At 45.0% G+C, this 19263-nt stretch overlaps 1 protein-coding gene across 2 annotated transcripts; it reads left to right on the top strand.

The window, feature by feature from the left end:
* Window positions 1–1138: 1138 nt before the first annotated feature.
* On the top strand, window positions 1139–19262 carry LOC306894818 (caspase recruitment domain-containing protein 10). 2 transcript variants are annotated; one of them, XM_079457639.1, is made up of 24 exons: window positions 1139–1277; window positions 4753–4968; window positions 5172–5309; window positions 8526–8712; window positions 8808–8946; window positions 10216–10374; window positions 10597–10716; window positions 10907–11032; window positions 11116–11283; window positions 11368–11463; window positions 11567–11603; window positions 11709–11731; window positions 11827–11915; window positions 12080–12126; window positions 12206–12320; window positions 12416–12578; window positions 12654–12777; window positions 12919–13159; window positions 17263–17329; window positions 17407–17509; window positions 17584–17742; window positions 17850–17956; window positions 18025–18140; window positions 18241–19262. In XM_079457639.1, exons 1-24 carry the CDS (start codon window positions 1271–1273, stop codon window positions 18449–18451), a joined length of 2958 nt encoding a protein of 985 aa, XP_079313765.1. In that variant the 5' UTR covers window positions 1139–1270; the 3' UTR covers window positions 18452–19262. The 2 variants fall into 2 exon arrangements, with proteins under 2 accessions (XP_079313765.1, XP_079313766.1); XM_079457640.1 differs by having other exon boundaries at window positions 1167–1277; window positions 17407–17503; window positions 18241–19258.
* Window position 19263: the final 1 nt, after the last annotated feature.

Here is a 19263-nt window from a genome sequence, read left to right as displayed (position 1 = left end):
CAGTTAACACTCACAGAACTGAACATCACCCTCAAGCTGTTCCAGACCTGCATGAAGAAAGATATTATGAAGAAGGTCCAGACTGATATTTGGGGCATACAAGAATACAAGCTCAATTTGTTGTTCTGTTAAACTCAACAGAAGAGATTTTGAAGAATTTGGGAAAACAAACAGTTCTGGTGAACCTTTGACGATCATTTTTGACTTTCCCAGACATCTGACATTCTTTGTGTTCAACACAGCAAATCTTTTTAATAAAGGTTTGAAACTACTCGATGATGAGTAATTCATGACAGAATTTCTATTTTCCCTTTAATGTCGGCTTTGAAATCGTCTATTGTCTGGATGAACACAAGCAGTCGTTCTTCAGCAGGACAAAGCTGTGATTGTGTGTTTGTATTGATCAGAGATGGAGATCATGACCGCTGGACACTTCTGCCCTCCGGCACATTCCACCCACTGCTACACACACAGACACACTGTTGAACTCACGAGAGACAGACAGACGAGAGAGAGAGTCAGACAGACAGATGGAGGAGTTGACAGAACTGTTGCTGTCAGAACAACATCAAATTGCTGTGGAGACAACAACATCCTACATTGATGTCACAAAACATAAACACAACAACAGAAACTATACTTTCACTTTTGATGTACTTCTCAGAAAAATGTAGTCGTAAACTAGTCAGTCCCAACTAGGACACCTAAAGCCTACTAGTACTTATGTCATGCAGTATATACTTGACTTTGCCTAAGTATCCTTAATAAAGTGAACTTGTAGTGTAGGGCACATACAGTAAAATACACAACACACCACAACAAAGCTGACAACAGCAGACACAGGTTGTTGAAGGCGTAACAGCTGTGTGTGTGTCAGTGTAACGTCAGATTGATGACTCCGATGACTCCAACAGACTTGTGTGTTGAATGTGCACAGCGTCCTCTAGAGGAAGAAATCCACACACACACACACACAGTGTGAGTCAAGACACAGGTCACAAACACACCCACAGTCTGACCAAACCCACCGGACGCTTGTTTAATTATTAACACCAGCCGACACAACAATCACCTGACGCTCAACATTTAAACAGTTATTCATTAATGTGTCATTTCTCAACAGAGATAAGACGAGAGAGAGAGAGAGAGAGAGAGAGAGAGAGAGAGGTGTACAGTGTGTAGTGATCAGGAGGATTTATTGTAGGTGCGAGCGTCTCAAGTCAAGTCTTTCTCTTCAGTTTGTTCAGGATCTCTTCGGTTGTTCTGGATCATGAGTGGTGAGACATTTTACTCTTTCATTTCATTTATTTCTGATACATACACATAGACATCACTTATGACCAACATAGAAAAGCTTTTCTACGTCATTTACACAAAGCTTTCATTATTTTCATCTACAGTATATAGTGTGTTGTGAATATTGTGTGTTAGAACATTCTTATTAATATCAGTAATGTGTCTGTGTGACTGTGGTGTCTCATCTTTGTGTAAGTGTAATGTGTTGATGATAGATTTTGATTGTATGGGATTCCTTCAGCATGAAACATTCATTCAGAGAGATTCCAGCATGTGTTTGGACCTGTCTGTTGTTCTCTGATAGAGCGACACCGACCCCTCACCCTCATGTTCATGTTCTTCTCTGACTACATCATCATCTCCATAATGCTGTTCACCCAACTAACATTTTTACTTACTTAGCTTTGCCCCGGACTTACAGAGTTTAGTTACAAATCCTAAACATACTTTTTCAAGTTGTCTGTACTAAACAAAAAATGTAGTTAATTCAACTCAAAGTAGCTTATTTGAGCAAATTTAGCTAAATAAATAAAAACACATATTTTCAATAAAAGGACTTTATTGTAAAGTGTTGCCCTTAAATTAAAAGAAAAATGTATTTTTGTTTTGTTATACAACATACTTTAAAGAAGTTAAATACCTCAGAGAAGTTAAATAATATCATTATTTAGTATTGAATGAAAACAGTTTACAACATACAAGTATTGTACTTTTCCTTAACCTGGTATCAGTGGCTCGAATTTGTGAAGAAATCAGGTGTCAGCAGAAGTTGTAGCTCCACTGAAAGATGGACCTTTCATTGGAAAATAGAGATGTCTGAAGTTGAATCCTATGAAGAAAAAAAACATCTTAAAAACAGTGTACCCAAGAGATAAACGCAATTTGGAGCCCTGCACCTCGGTTCCACTAGTAGGGATACAGCTACCTCCACTGGGCATGTGCACTTCAATAGAAAATTTTTTTTGTTACGCTTGAAACAGTTGATTCATATTTTGTTATTATTGTAAGGTTATGTTTAGAGTTGGTGTAGGTGTAGCGTTAGATTATGTCATTTATTGTAACTATATGGCGAGATTTTGCATCACTTCCGGCTGTAGCTGTATCTCTTCTAGCAACAACTGTATAACTACAGCAAAAATGTTTACAGTGTGTGAGATGCGCGGTGGACACCATACCACACAAACTGGAAATCACATGGAAAAGACACCTTTTTCTAAAGTGTTGCGACATCGCGTCACTCCTACACCACACAGTGCAAGAGTGAACTAACGTTAAGATCCTTATTTCGCTAAAGGCAGGTCGATGGGGTCTATGCACCGGAATAAACCCCAAAGCAGTTTCCAGTCAGCAGGGCCGCTGCTAGCCATTTTGGTGCCCTAAGCATAATTCCATTATGATGCCCCCCCCCCCTTAAAGGTGCAAACTTTTCTTCAGTAAACAGAATAGTAAAACAAAAAACTATCAATGTTTAACAGTAAAATCTCAATTCAGATTGCAAGCTGCACCGAAATTAAAGTTACTCGCCCCGCTCGACACGGGCTTTGAACTGACGTCGGTCCGGATGGGAGACGAGCGCTCTAACGAGATTGGTAATGAGGTTTACACATTCCACAGGTCTTCACTAGCTGGCCTCCATTACACAAGTTCGACGTGCATTACGATCAATTGTTACGAACAATTTAATTTGATTAAACATGGACTTACCTGCAAGTGATGCACGGGCATCATCTCGCAGTTTCTTCTTCTTTTTTTTTTCTCTGATCCTGACTCCTGCTGTCTTTTCGGGGCCATTTCCAAATAAGTTGCCTAGACTACCGTCTGTCAAACTGCGTCAGGCGCACGCGCAATCAACCGGCACTGCCGCGCGGACCGTACATGGGCGGTGGTGTGGATGGGGTGATATGGGATTGTTCGGCCGTTATTTTTTACATATACATGGCTAAAATATGCCTGCCTAATTATTTTTCTATAGCCTAATGAAATAATATTAGATTAAAATTCATCAGGCTATTTTTGGTGCCCCCTCAGCACTTGGTGCTCAACGCACAGTGCGTGATGCGCGTGGTGGGAGCGGCGGCGCTGGCAGTCAGGAGACTTAAATCAGAGAGAAACAGGAAAATAGTATTTAGTTGAATCTGTACATTGCAGCACACAGCTTGTAGAATATGACTTAAAGTAACAGATAAATATTGTACTTAAGTATCAAAAGTACTTTTTATATTAAATCTGAGCATTTCAGTTAAATTACACACAAGAAAAGTTTAAGCAAACATTGTCGATAGAAAATAGTGCTTACAGAAGTTTACTGAGCTTGAAGTCTGAAGTAGTTTTATCTTGAACAACATGTTGCCAAATTGCTAAACAATCAATATACAAGTTCAGAAACCACATCTTTATAACTTGACTTTATAACTTAAAACCTTGTAAAAGGAAAGTTCCCTCCCACCCCCAATATTATCCCTATAAGAGAACAACATGCAACAAAATCAGAACAAATCTGTCTGTCCTTTACTTCTTTCTTTCCTTGCATTTCCCTTACAGGATCGCCAACTTGTCTATTTCAGTTCTCTTTCCATGCTTTTATTTTGTAGTAACGAACTTTCTTAGAGGAAATGTATCAGAGTAAAAGTTTACATTTTGTTCAGGAGATTTAGTGAGTAAAAGTCTGCAGACATATAAAGACTCAGTGCTGTACTTCAGTGTTTTTACTGCGTTACATTACAACACTGGTGTGTGTACAGTGGTACAGTGGTAACTGTGTTGTGTGTGTGTGTGTGTGTACAGGTAACTGTGTTGTGTGTGTGTACAGATGAATGTCTGTGTGTGTGTGTGTGTGCGTGCGTGTGTGTGTGTGTGTGTGTGTGTGTGTGTGTACAGGTAACTGTGTTGTGTGTGTGTTGTGTGTGTGTGTGTGTGTGTGTGTGTGTGTGTGTGTGTGTGTGTACAGGTGAATGTGTGTGTGTGGGTGTACAGGTAACTGTGTTGTGTGTGTGTACAGGTAATTGTGTTGTGTGTGTGTAAAGGTGAATGTGTGATGTGTGTGTGTACAGGTGAATGTGTGTTGTGTGTGTGTACAGGTAACTGTGTTGTGTGTGTAGTGTGTTGTGTGTGTGTGTGTGTGTACAGGTAACTGTGTTGTGTGTGTGTACAGGTGAATGTGTGTGTGTGGGTGTACAGGTAACTGTGTTGTGTGTGTGTACAGGTAATTGTGTTGTGTGTGTGTAAAGGTGAATGTGTGATGTGTGTGTGTACAGGTGAATGTGTGTGTGTACAGGTAACTGTGTTGTGTGTGTGTACAGGTGAATGTGTGTTGTGTGTGTGTACAGGTAACTGTGTTGTGTGTGTGTAAAGGTGAATGTGTGTTGTGTGTGTGTACAGGTGAATGTGTGTGTGTGTGTGTACAGGTAACTGTGTTGTGTGTGTTTACAGGTGAATGTGTGTTGTGTGTGTGTACAGGTGAATGTCCGCTGGGAGACGAGAGTCTGGACGAGTCAGAGGAGGAGAAGTATGAGGAGCTGTGGGAGCGAGTGGAAGGAGTCCGACACAAACTCACTCGCCTGTTGAACCCGGCCAAACTCACCCCGTACCTGCGTCAGTGTAAAGTCATCGATGAGCAAGATGAGGACGAGGTGCTGAACTCAAGTCAGTTTCCACTGAGAATCAGTAAAGCTGGTGAGAACACACAATCCAACTCACACTCGCACGCACACACACACACACACACACACGTCATCATTACAATAGCTAAATTCATTTCATGGTATAACAAATGAAGCACAACTCTGTAAGCGGTCATGGGAAATGTACAAACATGTCAGTTAATGTGTTCTTGTTATTTTAAAGTGATTTGATTGGCTGTTGTGTGCTTGCTGAAGGTCGTTTATTGGACATTCTGAGGGGGCGTGGCCAGCGGGGTTTACAGGCCTTCATGGAGTCACTGGAGTTCTACCATCCTGAACAATACACACAACTCACAGGACAACAACCCACACAACGCTGCTCCATCATGCTGGGTGTGTGTGTGTCTGTGTGTGTGTATGCATGAGTGTGTGTGTGTGCACGTGTGTGTGTGTCAGAGTGTGTGAGCATGCTTCAGTGTGTGTGAGTATGCTTCAGAGTGTGTGAGTATGCTTCAGTGTGTGTGTGTGTGTGTGTGTGTGTCTGTGTGTGTGTATGCATGAGTGTGTGTGCACGTGTGTGTGTGTGTCAGAGTGTGTGAGCATGCTTCAGTGTGTGTGAGTATGCTTCAGAGTGTGTGAGTATGCTTCAGTGTGTGTGTGTCAGAGTGTGTGAGTATGCTTCAGTGTGTGTGTGTCAGAGTGTGTGAGTATGCTTCAGTGTGTGTGTGTCAGAGTGTGTGAGTATGCTTCAGTGTGTGTGTGTCAGAGTGTGTGAGTATGCTTCAGTGTGTGTGTGTCAGAGTGTGTGAGTATGCTTCAGTGTGTGTGTGTGTGTCAGAGTGTGTGAGTATGCTTCAGTGTGTGTGTGTCAGAGTGTGTGAGTATGCTTCAGAGTGTGTGAGTATGCTTCAGTGTGTGTGAGTATGCTTCAGTGTGTGTGTGTGTGTGTGTATGCATGAGTGTGTGTGCACGTGTGTGTGTGTCAGAGTGTGTGAGTATGCATGAGTGTGTGTGCACGTGTGTGTGTGTGTCAGAGTGTGTGAGTATGCTTCAGAGTGTGTGTGTCAGAGTGTGTGAGTATGCTTCAGTGTGTGTGTGCACGTGTGTGTGAGTATGCATGAGTGTGTGTACGTGTGTGTGTGTGTGTCAGAGTGTGTGAGTATGCTTGAGTGTGTGTCAGAGTGTGTGTGTGTGTGTGTCAGAGTGTGTGAGTATGCTTCAGTGTGTGTGTGCACGTGTGTGTGAGTATGCTTCAGTGTGTGTGTGCACGTGTGTGTGAGTATGCATGAGTGTGTGTACGTGTGTGTGTGTGTGTCAGAGTGTGTGAGTATGCTTCAGAGTGTGTGTGTCAGAGTGTGTGAGTATGCTTCAGTGTGTGTGTGTCAGAGTGTGTGAGTATGCTTCAGTGTGTGTGTGCACGTGTGTGTGAGTATGCATGAGTGTGTGTGTACGTGTGTTTGTGTCAGAGTGTGTGAGTATGCTTCAGTGTGTGTGTGTCAGAGTGTGTGAGTATGCTTCAGTGTGTGTGTGCACGTGTGTGTGAGTATGCATGAGTGTGTGTGTGTCAGAGTGTGTGTCAGAGTGTGTGAGTATGCTTCAGTGTGTGTGTGTCAGAGTGTGTGAGTATGCTTCAGTGTGTGTGTGTCAGAGTGTGTGAGTATGCTTCAGTGTGTGTGTGTCAGAGTGTGTTAGTATGCTTCAGTGTGTGTGTGCACGTGTGTGTGAGTATGCTTCAGTGTGTGTGTGTCAGAGTGTGTGAGTATGCTTCAGTGTGTGTGTGCACGTGTGTGTGAGTATGCATGAGTGTGTGTGTGTCAGAGTGTGTGTCAGAGTGTGTGAGTATGCTTCAGTGTGTGTGTGTCAGAGTGTGTGAGTATGCTTCAGTGTGTGTGTGTCAGAGTGTGTGAGTATGCTTCAGTGTGTGTGTGTCAGAGTGTGTTAGTATGCTTCAGTGTGTGTGTGCACGTGTGTGTGAGTATGCTTCAGTGTGTGTGTGTCAGAGTGTGTGAGTATGCTTCAGTGTGTGTGTGTCAGAGTGTGTTAGTATGCTTCAGTGTGTGTGTGCACGTGTGTGTGAGTATGCATGAGTGTGTGTGTACGTGTGTTTGTGTCAGAGTGTGTTAGTATGCTTCAGTGTGTGTGTGCACGTGTGTGTGAGTATGCATGAGTGTGTGTGTACGTGTGTGTGTGTCAGAGTGTGTGAGTATGCTTCAGTGTGTGTGTGTGTGTCAGAGTGTGTGAGTATGCTTCAGTGTGTGTGTGTGTCAGAGTGTGTGAGTATGCTTCAGTGTGTGTGTGTCAGAGTGTGTGAGTATGCTTCAGTGTGTGTGTGTCAGAGTGTGTGAGTATGCTTCAGTGTGTGTGTGTCAGAGTGTGTTAGTATGCTTCAGTGTGTGTGTGCACGTGTGTGTGAGTATGCATGAGTGTGTGTGTACATGTGTTTGTGTCAGAGTGTGTGAGTATGCTTCAGTGTGTGTGTGTCAGAGTGTGTGAGTATGCTTCAGTGTGTGTGTGCACGTGTGTGTGAGTATGCATGAGTGTGTGTGTGTCAGAGTGTGTGTCAGAGTGTGTGAGTATGCTTCAGTGTGTGTGTGTCAGAGTGTGTGAGTATGCTTCAGTGTGTGTGTGTCAGAGTGTGTGAGTATGCTTCAGTGTGTGTGTGTGTCAGAGTGTGTGAGTATGCTTCAGTGTGTGTGTGTCAGAGTGTGTGAGTATGCTTCAGTGTGTGTGTGTCAGAGTGTGTGAGTATGCTTCAGTGTGTGTGTGCACGTGTGTGTGAGTATGCATGAGTGTGTGTACACGTGTGTGTGTGTCAGAGTGTGTGTCAGAGTGTGTGAGTATGCTTCAGTGTGTGTGTGTCAGAGTGTGTGAGTATGCTTCAGTGTGTGTGTGTCAGAGTGTGTGAGTATGCTTCAGTGTGTGTGTGTCAGAGTGTGTGAGTATGCTTCAGTGTGTGTGTGCACGTGTGTGTGAGTATGCATGAGTGTGTGTACGTGTGTGTGTGTGTGTCAGAGTGTGTGAGTATGCTTCAGTGTGTGTGTGTCAGAGTGTGTAAGTATGCTTCAGTGTGTGTGTGTCAGAGTGTGTGAGTATGCTTCAGTGTGTGTGTGTGTCAGAGTGTGTGAGTATGCTTCAGTGTGTGTGTGTCAGAGTGTGTGAGTATGCATGAGTGTGTGTGTGTCAGAGTGTGTGTCAGAGTGTGTGAGTATGCTTCAGTGTGTGTGTGTCAGAGTGTGTGAGTATGCTTCAGTGTGTGTGTGTCAGAGTGTGTGAGTATGCTTCAGTGTGTGTGTGTCAGAGTGTGTGAGTATGCTTCAGTGTGTGTGTGTCAGAGTGTGTGAGTATGCTTCAGTGTGTGTGTGCACGTGTGTGTGAGTATGCATGAGTGTGTGTGTGTCAGAGTGTGTGTCAGAGTGTGTGAGTATGCTTCAGTGTGTGTGTGCACGTGTGTGTGAGTATGCATGAGTGTGTGTACACGTGTGTGTGTTTCAGAGTGTGTGTCAGAGTGTGTGAGTATGCTTGAGTGTGTGTGTGTCAGAGTGTTTTGTTAAGTGTAAAAGCTTTAAATCAGTTTGTTGTTTTGTTATATTGTGTGTTTGTGTGTTGTAGATGAGGAGGGTCCGGAGGGTTTGACTCAGTTTCTTCTGGTTGAGGTGCGTAAGTTGCGTGAGCAGTTGCGTATGAGTCGTTTGTGTGAGCGGCGTTTCTCTCAGCGCTGCCGTGTGGCCGAGGAGGAGCGAAGCCGAGCTGAACGCAAAGCACAAGAGCTACGACAGGACAGAATACAACTGGAGAGGTGAACACACACATATACACACAAAGACTTTAAAGGATCAGTTAAAGTGAACAATAAAGTCAATTATAGTGTGTGTGTGTGTGTGTGTGTGTCAGGTTGAGGCAGGATTGTGAGTCTGGTAGTCGTGAGTTGGGTTTACTGAAGGAGAGACTTCTGGATCAGACGGTGAAATACTCACGAGTGTTAGAGGAACAACGCAGATCTGCTGCTCGTGAGAGAGAGCTGCTCACTGAGGTAACACACGCACACACATACACATCATACACACACATAACACACAAAAACACACATGTACACACATCATACACACACATACAATCCAAGCACACACATAACACACAAAAACACACATGTACACACATCATACACACACATACAATCCAAGCACACACATAACACACAAAAACACACATGTACACACATCATACACACAAATACAATCCAAGCACATACATAACACACAAAAACACACATGTACACACATCATACACACACATACAATCCAAGCACACACATAACACACAAAAACACACATGTACACACATCATACACACAAATACAATCCAAGCACATACATAACACACAAAAACACACATGTACACACATCATACACACACATACAATCCAAGCACATACATAACACACAAAAACACACATGTACACACATCATACACACACATACAATCCAAGCACACACATAACACACAAAAACACACATGTACACACATCATACACACACATACAATCCAAGCACATACATAACACACAAAAACACACATGTACACACATCATACACACACATACAATCCAAGCACACACATAACACACAAAAACACACATGTACACACATCATACACACAAATACAATCCAAGCACACACATAACACACAAAAACACACATGTACACACATCATACACACACATACAATCCAAGCACACACATAACACACAAAAACACACATGTACACACATCATACACACACATACAATCCAAGCACACACATAACACACAAAAACACACACATACACACATCATACACTAAGTACAGCTGCTTTGTAACAATGAAAATTGTAAAAAGCGCTATATAAATAAATCTAACTTGACTTGACTTGACTAATTTATAAACATACACACACACAAACAAATACATTTCACATTTACATTTACATTTATTCATTTGGCAGACGCTTTTATCCAAATCGACTTACAAGTAGTTTTTTTTACAGTGTCACATTACTGCAGAGCAATCAGGGGTAAGATGTCTTGATCAAAGGCCCTTCAGTCATGACCTGCTGGCACTGAGATAAGAACCTTCTGATCACTAACCCAACGCTCTAACCATTAGACCACAGCTGACCCACAGCTGATTTCATGCACACAAACATACATCAAAAGCGCACACCCACATTATACACTAATTTACAAGAACAAGCAAACACACACACACACAGGGTCTGTATGTTCATCTCATTGTGGGAGTGTCCATGTGATGTCACTGTCAGGTAGAACAGCTTAGGAGGAGACTGCAGGAGGTGGAGAAACCAAAAGATGTTGACTCCGCCCCCTCCCTGACCCATCAGGTGTGTGGCCACACCCCGTCAGTGCTGGAGGACAAACCCCAACCCCCTGAGAGAAACAGAGGGTGTGTCTCTGGAAATCAGGTCAGAATCACATGACACATGGCAGACGCTCGTCACCGGCGTGTTTCCTCTGATTGTGTGACAAATCCAGGTCCCTACGGGAAAACAGATTATTAAACGTACAGAACAATATTTTTTGAAAATCTAAAAATGCAAAAAGTTTTCTGTGATCTTAAGGTTTGTGTGTGTGTGTGTGTGTGTGTGTGTGTGTGTGTGTGTGTGCGTGCGTACGTACGTGTGTAGGCTCTGTTGGATATTCTACAGCAGGATCGGAGAGAAGCCACTGAGCAGAGACAGGAGTTGTGCTGTACCATCGCTAGGCTGCAGGGGGATCTGGACACCTCTGAGGCGCAGAGAGAAAAGGTGTGTGTGTGTGTGTGTGTGTGTATGTGTATGTGTGCGTGCATTACACATATTGTTGTGTACTGAAGTTATGCAGAAAAATGTGACTCGCATGAAGAATCAAAGTGAATCACAGTTCAATTGCATCTCACACAGTCATTTTGTGTGTGTGTGTGTGTGCGCGCCTGTGTGTTTATGCGCGTGTGTGTAGTTGGCGTCTCAATGTGAGCAGATGCATCTGAGGGTCAGGACTCTACAGTTGGATTGGGAGACAGAACAGAGACGATGTGTTTCCTACTTCAACCAGATCATGGAGCTGGAGAGAGAGAGAGACCAGGTCACACACACACACATGCCTGCAGATACACCTCTGTATAGTGGAGGCACAATCTTTATGATTCTATGTCTTGTGTTTGTCAGGCTCTGCGCAGTCGTGACAGTCTGCAGCTGGAGTTCACAGACTGCCTGCTGGATAAGAACCGTCTGCGCAAACGTATCGCAGAGCTGGAGAGCAGTCTAGAGCAGCTGCAGAGAGAGACGGAGAGAAATCAAGAGAAGAGAGAGCAGAGCGCCACCTGTCTGACCTGTGTATGTCTGCAGCATCTCTCTCTCTCTTCATGAGTCTATCTACACTTCATCTGACGGTGTGTGTGTGTGTGTGTGTGTGCGCAGTCTAACATGTCCATGTTCAGTGAGGATCAGTGTTTTGGGCCCTGCTGTTCTGGAGATCTCAGCCCCAGTTTACACACACGTGGAGCTCACTGGAAGGTTACAACACACAACATGCACACACAACTCTTAATATCCTTTCTGTGTGTGTGTGCGTGTGTGTGTGTGTGTGTGTTCTCAGTGTATTCTTGTGTTTTTACAGACACCCTCTGGAGCTCAAATCAGTGAACAGTCTGAGGGTGAGTGTGTGTGTGTGTGTGTGTGATGTTTAGTGTGTGTTTGATGTTTACTGTGTGTGTGATGTGATTGTGTGATCATTTATGATGTTGTGTATTTCATCGCAGACACTTGCTGTTCAAATTCACCGGTGAGTCTCACACAACTACAAAAAATAGGAAATCATTTAAAATGATGTTTTGTAAGAATTGTGTTTTAAATATCAGTATGTGTGTGTTTGTGTAGGAGTGTAACACAGAGAAGGACATCAACAGACTGTCCACATTTCCATTTCCACCCTGTAAGAACTCTATCAACCGCAGAGTAAACATGGAGTATGACACACATCAGACATTACACACATATTAGATAATAATAATGATCAGAATAAAATATTATGAAGTTTATTGATGTTGTTTGTTTTATTAAAGCTATAAAGTGTTGTGATTATATTAACTGTGTGTATGATGTGTGTCTCACTGCTGTTGTTCATTTACAGATTTGATTTGACTTCTCTGGGGAGTGATGACAACGAGCCCAATGCAGGTGTCTGTCTCTCCGTTCATCTCTTCAGATGGTTGTTTTGTTATTATTTACAGAGCATTTGTGTGTATTTGTGCTGTAGAAGACTTAGATTTGGGTCTGTGGAGTTCGTGGGGTTCTCTGCCATCTCAGCCCTTTCCTCCTGATCTGAGCAGTGTGACTCCGCCCACCCCCATCAAACCATCATCATCACTGGGGTGCGAGTGTGCTTTTAGTCAAATATCTCTCTGTGTTTGGGTTATCACGTCCCTCAAATCACACCACATCAATAAACCTCTCATTTGTTTCTCAGATTGTCTCCTGTACCTGTATTGTCTTCCTCGCCCAGAAGCGTCAGTCTGGCTGATGACATCACTATCGTGGGGGGCAACCGGACGGGTGTATTTGTACAGAGTGTGAAGGGGGGCTCATGTGCGGAGCGGTGCGGTCTGAGAGAGGGCAGTGAGTTACTGGAGGTAAGATAGAGTCTCCATCACCCATGAACTCCACTGACAAACATGACATCACACGTGTGTTTGTGTGTGTGTCAGCTGGATCAGGTGCTGTGTGCAGGGGGTCGTGTTCTTCTTCATCAGTGCACCGCTGAAGTGGCTCATTTCTCTCTGCGGTGGTGGACAGAACCGGACTCACTGAAACACTCGCACAACCAACAGAGTGAGTCACACAATACAACACACACACACACACACACACACTACTTTTTTAAATATTAAGGGGAAAATAGCAGATAATCATTTGTTTCTGAAAGACCTGATGCTATATGTGTATAATGAAGGTATTCCCTCTCTGTGTCAGAATATTCAGATTTAAGTGCTGAACTCTCGTCTCCTGATTTCACTGGTGCTGATTCCTTTTATGTGCGTGTAAACCTTGACCTCTGTTCCCACGGCGACCCCCCGTGTCTCAGTGTTCACTGTGATGACGTGCTGCACGTCATTGACACACGTTACAACGGCAAATATCAGTGGCGCTGCATCCGTGTGGACAAACACACAGCCAAAGCACTGCAGAGCGGAGCCGTGCCCAACTACAACAGGTACACAACACACACACACACACGTATATACACACAACACACACACAGCCAAAGCACTGCAGAGCGGAGCCGTGCCAAACTACAACAGGTACAAAACACACACACACACACACACGTATATACACACAACACACACACAGCCAAAGCACTGCAGAGCGGAGCCGTGCCCAACTACAACAGGTACACAACACACACACACACACACGTATATACACACAACACACACACAGCCAAAGCACTGCAGAGCGGAGCCGTGCCCAACTACAACAGGTACACAACACACACACACACACACACGTATATACACACAACACACACACAGCCAAAGCACTGCAGAGCGGAGCCGTGCCCAACTACAACAGGTACACAACACACACACACACACGTATATACACACAACACACACACAGCCAAAGCACTGCAGAGCGGAGCCGTGCCCAACTACAACAGGTACACAACACACACACACACGTTTATACACACAACACACACACAGCCAATTCACTGCAGAGCGGAGCCGTGCCCAACTACAACAGGTACACAACACACACACACACACACGTATATACACACAACACACACACAGCCAAAGCACTGCAGAGCGGAGCCGTGCCCAACTACAACAGGTACACAACACACACACACACGTATATACACACAACACACACACAGCCAAAGCACTGCAGAGCGGAGCCGTGCCCAACTACAACAGGTACACAACACACACACACACGTTTATACACACAACACACACACAGCCAATTCACTGCAGAGCGGAGCCGTGCCCAACTACAACAGGTACACAACACACACACACACGTATATACACACAACACACACACAGCCAAAGCACTGCAGAGCGGAGCCGTGCCCAACTACAACAGGTACACAACACACACACACACACGTTTATACACACAACACACACACAGCCAATTCACTGCAGAGCGGAGCCGTGCCCAACTACAACAGGTACACAACACACACACACACACACACACACACGTATATACACACAACACACACACAGCCAAAGCACTGCAGAGCGGAGCCGTGCCCAACTACAACAGGTACACAACACACACACACACGTATATACACACAACACACACACAGCCAAAGCACTGCAGAGCGGAGCCGTGCCCAACTACAACAGGTACACAACACACACACACACGTATATACACACAACACACACACAGCCAAAGCACTGCAGAGCTGAGCCGTGCCCAACTACAACAGGTACACAACACACACACACACACACGTATATACACACAACACACACACAGCCAAAGCACTGCAGAGCGGAGCCGTGCCCAACTACAACAGGTACACAACACACACACACACGTATATACACACAACACACACACAGCCAAAGCACTGCAGAGCGGAGCCGTGCCCAACTACAACAGGTACACAACACACACACACACGTATATACACACAACACACACACAGCCAAAGCACTGCAGAGCGGAGCCGTGCCCAACTACAACAGGTACACAACACACACACACACATATATACACACAACACACACACAGCCAAAGCACTGCAGAGCGGAGCCGTGCCCAACTACAACAGGTACACAACACACACACACACGTATATACACACAACACACACACAGCCAAAGCACTGCAGAGCGGAGCCGTGCCCAACTACAACAGGTACACAACACACACACACACGTATATACACACAACACACACACAGCCAAAGCACTGCAGAGCGGAGCCGTGCCCAACTACAACAGGTACACAACACACACACACACATATATACACACAACACACACACAGCCAAAGCACTGCAGAGCGGAGCCGTGCCCAACTACAACAGGTACACAACACACACACACACACGTATATACACACAACACACACACAGCCAAAGCACTGCAGAGCGGAGCCGTGCCCAACTACAACAGGTACACAACACACACACACACACACACGTATATACACACAACACACACACAGCCAAAGCACTGCAGAGCGGAGCCGTGCCCAACTACAACAGGTACACAACACACACACACACACACGTATATACACACAACACACACACAGCCAAAGCACTGCAGAGCGGAGCCGTGCCCAACTACAACAGGTACACAACACACACACACACGTATATACACACAACACACACACAGCCAAAGCACTGCAGAGCTGAGCCGTGCCCAACTACAACAGGTACACAACACACACACACACGTATATACACACAACACACACACAGCCAAAGCACTGCAGAGCTGAGCCGTGCCCAACTACAACAGGTACACAACACACACACACACGTATATACACACAACACACACACAGCCAAAGCACTGCAGAGCGGAGCCGTGCCCAACTACAACAGGTACACAACACACACACACACGTATATACACACAACACACACACAGCCAAAGCACTGCAGAGCTGAGCCGTGCCCAACTACAACAGGTACACAACACACACACACACGTATATACACACAACACACACACAGCCAAAGCACTGCAGAGCGGAGCCGTGCCCAACTACAACAGGTACACAACACACACACACACGTATATACACACAACACACACACAGCCAAAGCACTGCAGAGCGGAGCCGTGCCCAACTACAACAGGTACACAACACACACACACACGTATATACACACAACACACACACAGCCAAAGCACTGCAGAGCGGAGCCGTGCCCAACTACAACAGGTACACAACACACACACACACACGTATATACACACAACACACACACAGCCAAAGCACTGCAGAGCGGAGCCGTGCCCAACTACAACAGGTACACAACACACACACACACGTATATACACACAACACACACACAGCCAAAGCACTGCAGAGCGGAGCCGTGCCCAACTACAACAGGTACACAACACACACACACACGTATATACACACAACACACACACAGCCAAAGCACTGCAGAGCTGAGCCGTGCCCAACTACAACAGGTACACAACACACACACACACGTATATACACACAACACACACACAGCCAAAGCACTGCAGAGCGGAGCCGTGCCCAACTACAACAGGTACACAACACACACACACACACGTATATACACACAACACACACACAGCCAAAGCACTGCAGAGCGGAGCCGTGCCCAACTACAACAGGTACACAACACACACACACACACGTATATACACACAACACACACACAGCCAAAGCACTGCAGAGCGGAGCCGTGCCCAACTACAACAGGTACACAACACACACACACACGTATATACACACAACACACACACAGCCAAAGCACTGCAGAGCGGAGCCGTGCCCAACTACAACAGGTACACAACACACACACACACACACGTATATACACACAACACACACACAGCCAAAGCACTGCAGAGCGGAGCCGTGCCCAACTACAACAGGTACACAACACACACACACACGTATATACACACAACACACACACAGCCAAAGCACTGCAGAGCGGAGCCGTGCCCAACTACAACAGGTACACAACACACACACACACACACGTATATACACACAACACACACACAGCCAAAGCACTGCAGAGCGGAGCCGTGCCCAACTACAACAGGTACACAACACACACACACACACACACGTATATACACACAACACACACACAGCCAAAGCACTGCAGAGCGGAGCCGTGCCCAACTACAACAGGTACACACACACACACACACACGTATATACACACAACACACACACAGCCAAAGCACTGCAGAGCGGAGCCGTGCCCAACTACAACAGGTACACAACACACACACACACGTATATACACACAACACACACACAGCCAAAGCACTGCAGAGCTGAGCCGTGCCCAACTACAACAGGTACACAACACACACACACACGTATATACACACAACACACACACAGCCAAAGCACTGCAGAGCGGAGCCGTGCCCAACTACAACAGGTACACAACACACACACACACGTATATACACACAACACACACACAGCCAAAGCACTGCAGAGCGGAGCCGTGCCCAACTTCAACAGGTACACAACACACATATATCCAGACACATTGTGTTAAATGTCATGTGTCAGTGTGTGTTTGTTGTCTCTCAGGGCTCAGCAGTTGTTGTTAGTGAGACTCCGTACGATGGCGCTGGAACAGAACCAGTGCAGGAGGATGGTGATTATCACTCACTCTTTATCTCGTCTCATCTCTCAAACACACTCTTTAACGTTGATTATTGTGTCTGTGTGTAGTTCTCCAAGAAAACTCCCGAGCGTGTTCGTCTGATTAAAGCGGTCGCATCCAACTTTCGTGCTATTGGCTCATCCGCTCCAGTGCTCTACACACTCAGTAACCGTAAGCTCCTCCCACTTTTACATTTAACCAATCAGACAGATTGTGTGTAGCGTGTGTATTTGTGTGTATGTCAGGTCACGAGGAGCAGTTGATTCCCTACAGTCTGGTTCAGATGATTCACGTGTCCAGCAAGCGTCCGGTGATTTTCTCTCCGTCCGTTCTGTCCCGGGGGATCATCGAGAGACTCCTGCAGCCGGCAGAATCCGGTCTGGACTTTGACACCTGTCAACCGGGTATGACTCCGCCCACTGCTTTAATCACTCTTTAAATGATTCACATATTGCACCAAACGTAAATGTGATCATTAAGGAATTAAAGAAAAGCTGAATGTTGTGTGCAGAGCCGCTGGAGGGATGTGTGCGTGAGGACCGAAGCGTGTTCCTCTTAAACTCTTCAGATCAACCCATGGGAATCAAACTACAGAGTGTTCAAGAGGTTATTGACCAGGTAAACACAGACACACACACTCACACAATGAGACACTGAGTTGTGTTGATCCTCATGTGTGTGTTCAGGAGAAACACTGTCTGCTCCCGCTGGCCGTGAGCTGTGTAGACAATCTACTGAAGCAAAGCATCTATCCCATCATCATCTACATCAAACCCAAAGATAAGAAAGGCAGAAAGTTCAGGTGTGTCTCAACTGAATCTCATCTCATTCATTCAGTCCTGGACGAACAAGGTCAAAATGCAAACCAATCAAACTCTGAACGGGTCTTTTCTCTGTTTCAGGAAGTTGTTGTCGGGCTGCAGGGAGGAGGAGGTGATGCAGTCGTGTCAGATGGAGGAGCTGCAGTTAGAGACTCTTCCTCAGATGTTCTGTACGGTTGAGCCGAACACATGGACGAGCACTGAAGATCTTCTGGCTGTCCTCCGCAGCACAATCCTGGTCCAGCAGAGATCTGTGGTGTGGCTGGAGCAGGAGCGCATCCAGCAGACCTGAACATCATCTTTCATTATCGAGGGATGCTTAAAAACAGATCGGTTACTGATTATAGAGGGTTTAACAAACGTTAGTTTTCTGACCCCAACTGAACTTCCGGTACAGATTCACAAACACTGGAGCGCCTCTATATGATCTCTGATAACAAGCAAAAGAAACCGAGAAGAAGCGTCACTGGGCTAAACTTTTCTAATTTAGACTTGCGATACCAAGCTCAACCGCTAGATATCAATGTACCGGACGGTTTCTTTAAATCGACACTCCACCCAAAAATGAAAATTGTAAAATACTAAACATGTTTTAGTATGAAACGGTCTATATAACTCTTTTATTATGTTAAACCTCTTGTATGTTTTATATATGTGACATTTTGTATATCAAGCAAGTGCAGATCTTATATCGGCATACAGTTACAGTATTGAACCCGACCTCAGATGTCCACAAACACAACTGTGTCATTTATTCCCTTCATGTGTTTGTAAAGCTGTATGTGAGTCTTTCTTCAATACAACACAAGAGAAGATATTTTGAAGAATGTTCATAACTAAACTCCATTGATATGAATTGTATGTACACAAAACCACCGAGACATTTCTCAAAATATCTTCTCTTGCTAAAAGACTTACACACCGGTTTACAAACACATGAAGGGAATAAATGATGACACAACATTTCAGGACATGTTTCTGTCTGCGTCACGTGTTCATGACAGACTGAAATAGCCTTGTTATTGATAACTGTGATTATAAAAACAAATGTGATTCATTTTTCAATGAAATTATAACTCAATAAACACTTTAAAATCACATTGA

Source organism: Barbatula barbatula (genome assembly GCF_947034865.1).
Source record: "Barbatula barbatula genome assembly, chromosome: 5".
Classification (NCBI taxonomy): Eukaryota; Metazoa; Chordata; class Actinopteri; order Cypriniformes; family Nemacheilidae; genus Barbatula; species Barbatula barbatula.
Note: the sequence above shows the minus strand (reverse complement) of the source record. Positions and strands in the feature narration are given on the sequence as shown.

Coding starts and splice junctions, on each gene's coding strand:
- LOC306894818 (XM_079457639.1), top strand. Junction 4,969..5,171: donor ACTGAGAATCAGTAAAGCTG/GTGAGAACACAC, acceptor TGCTTGCTGAAG/GTCGTTTATTGGACATTCTG. Junction 11,284..11,367: donor GCGCCACCTGTCTGACCTGT/GTATGTCTGCAG, acceptor GTGTGTGCGCAG/TCTAACATGTCCATGTTCAG.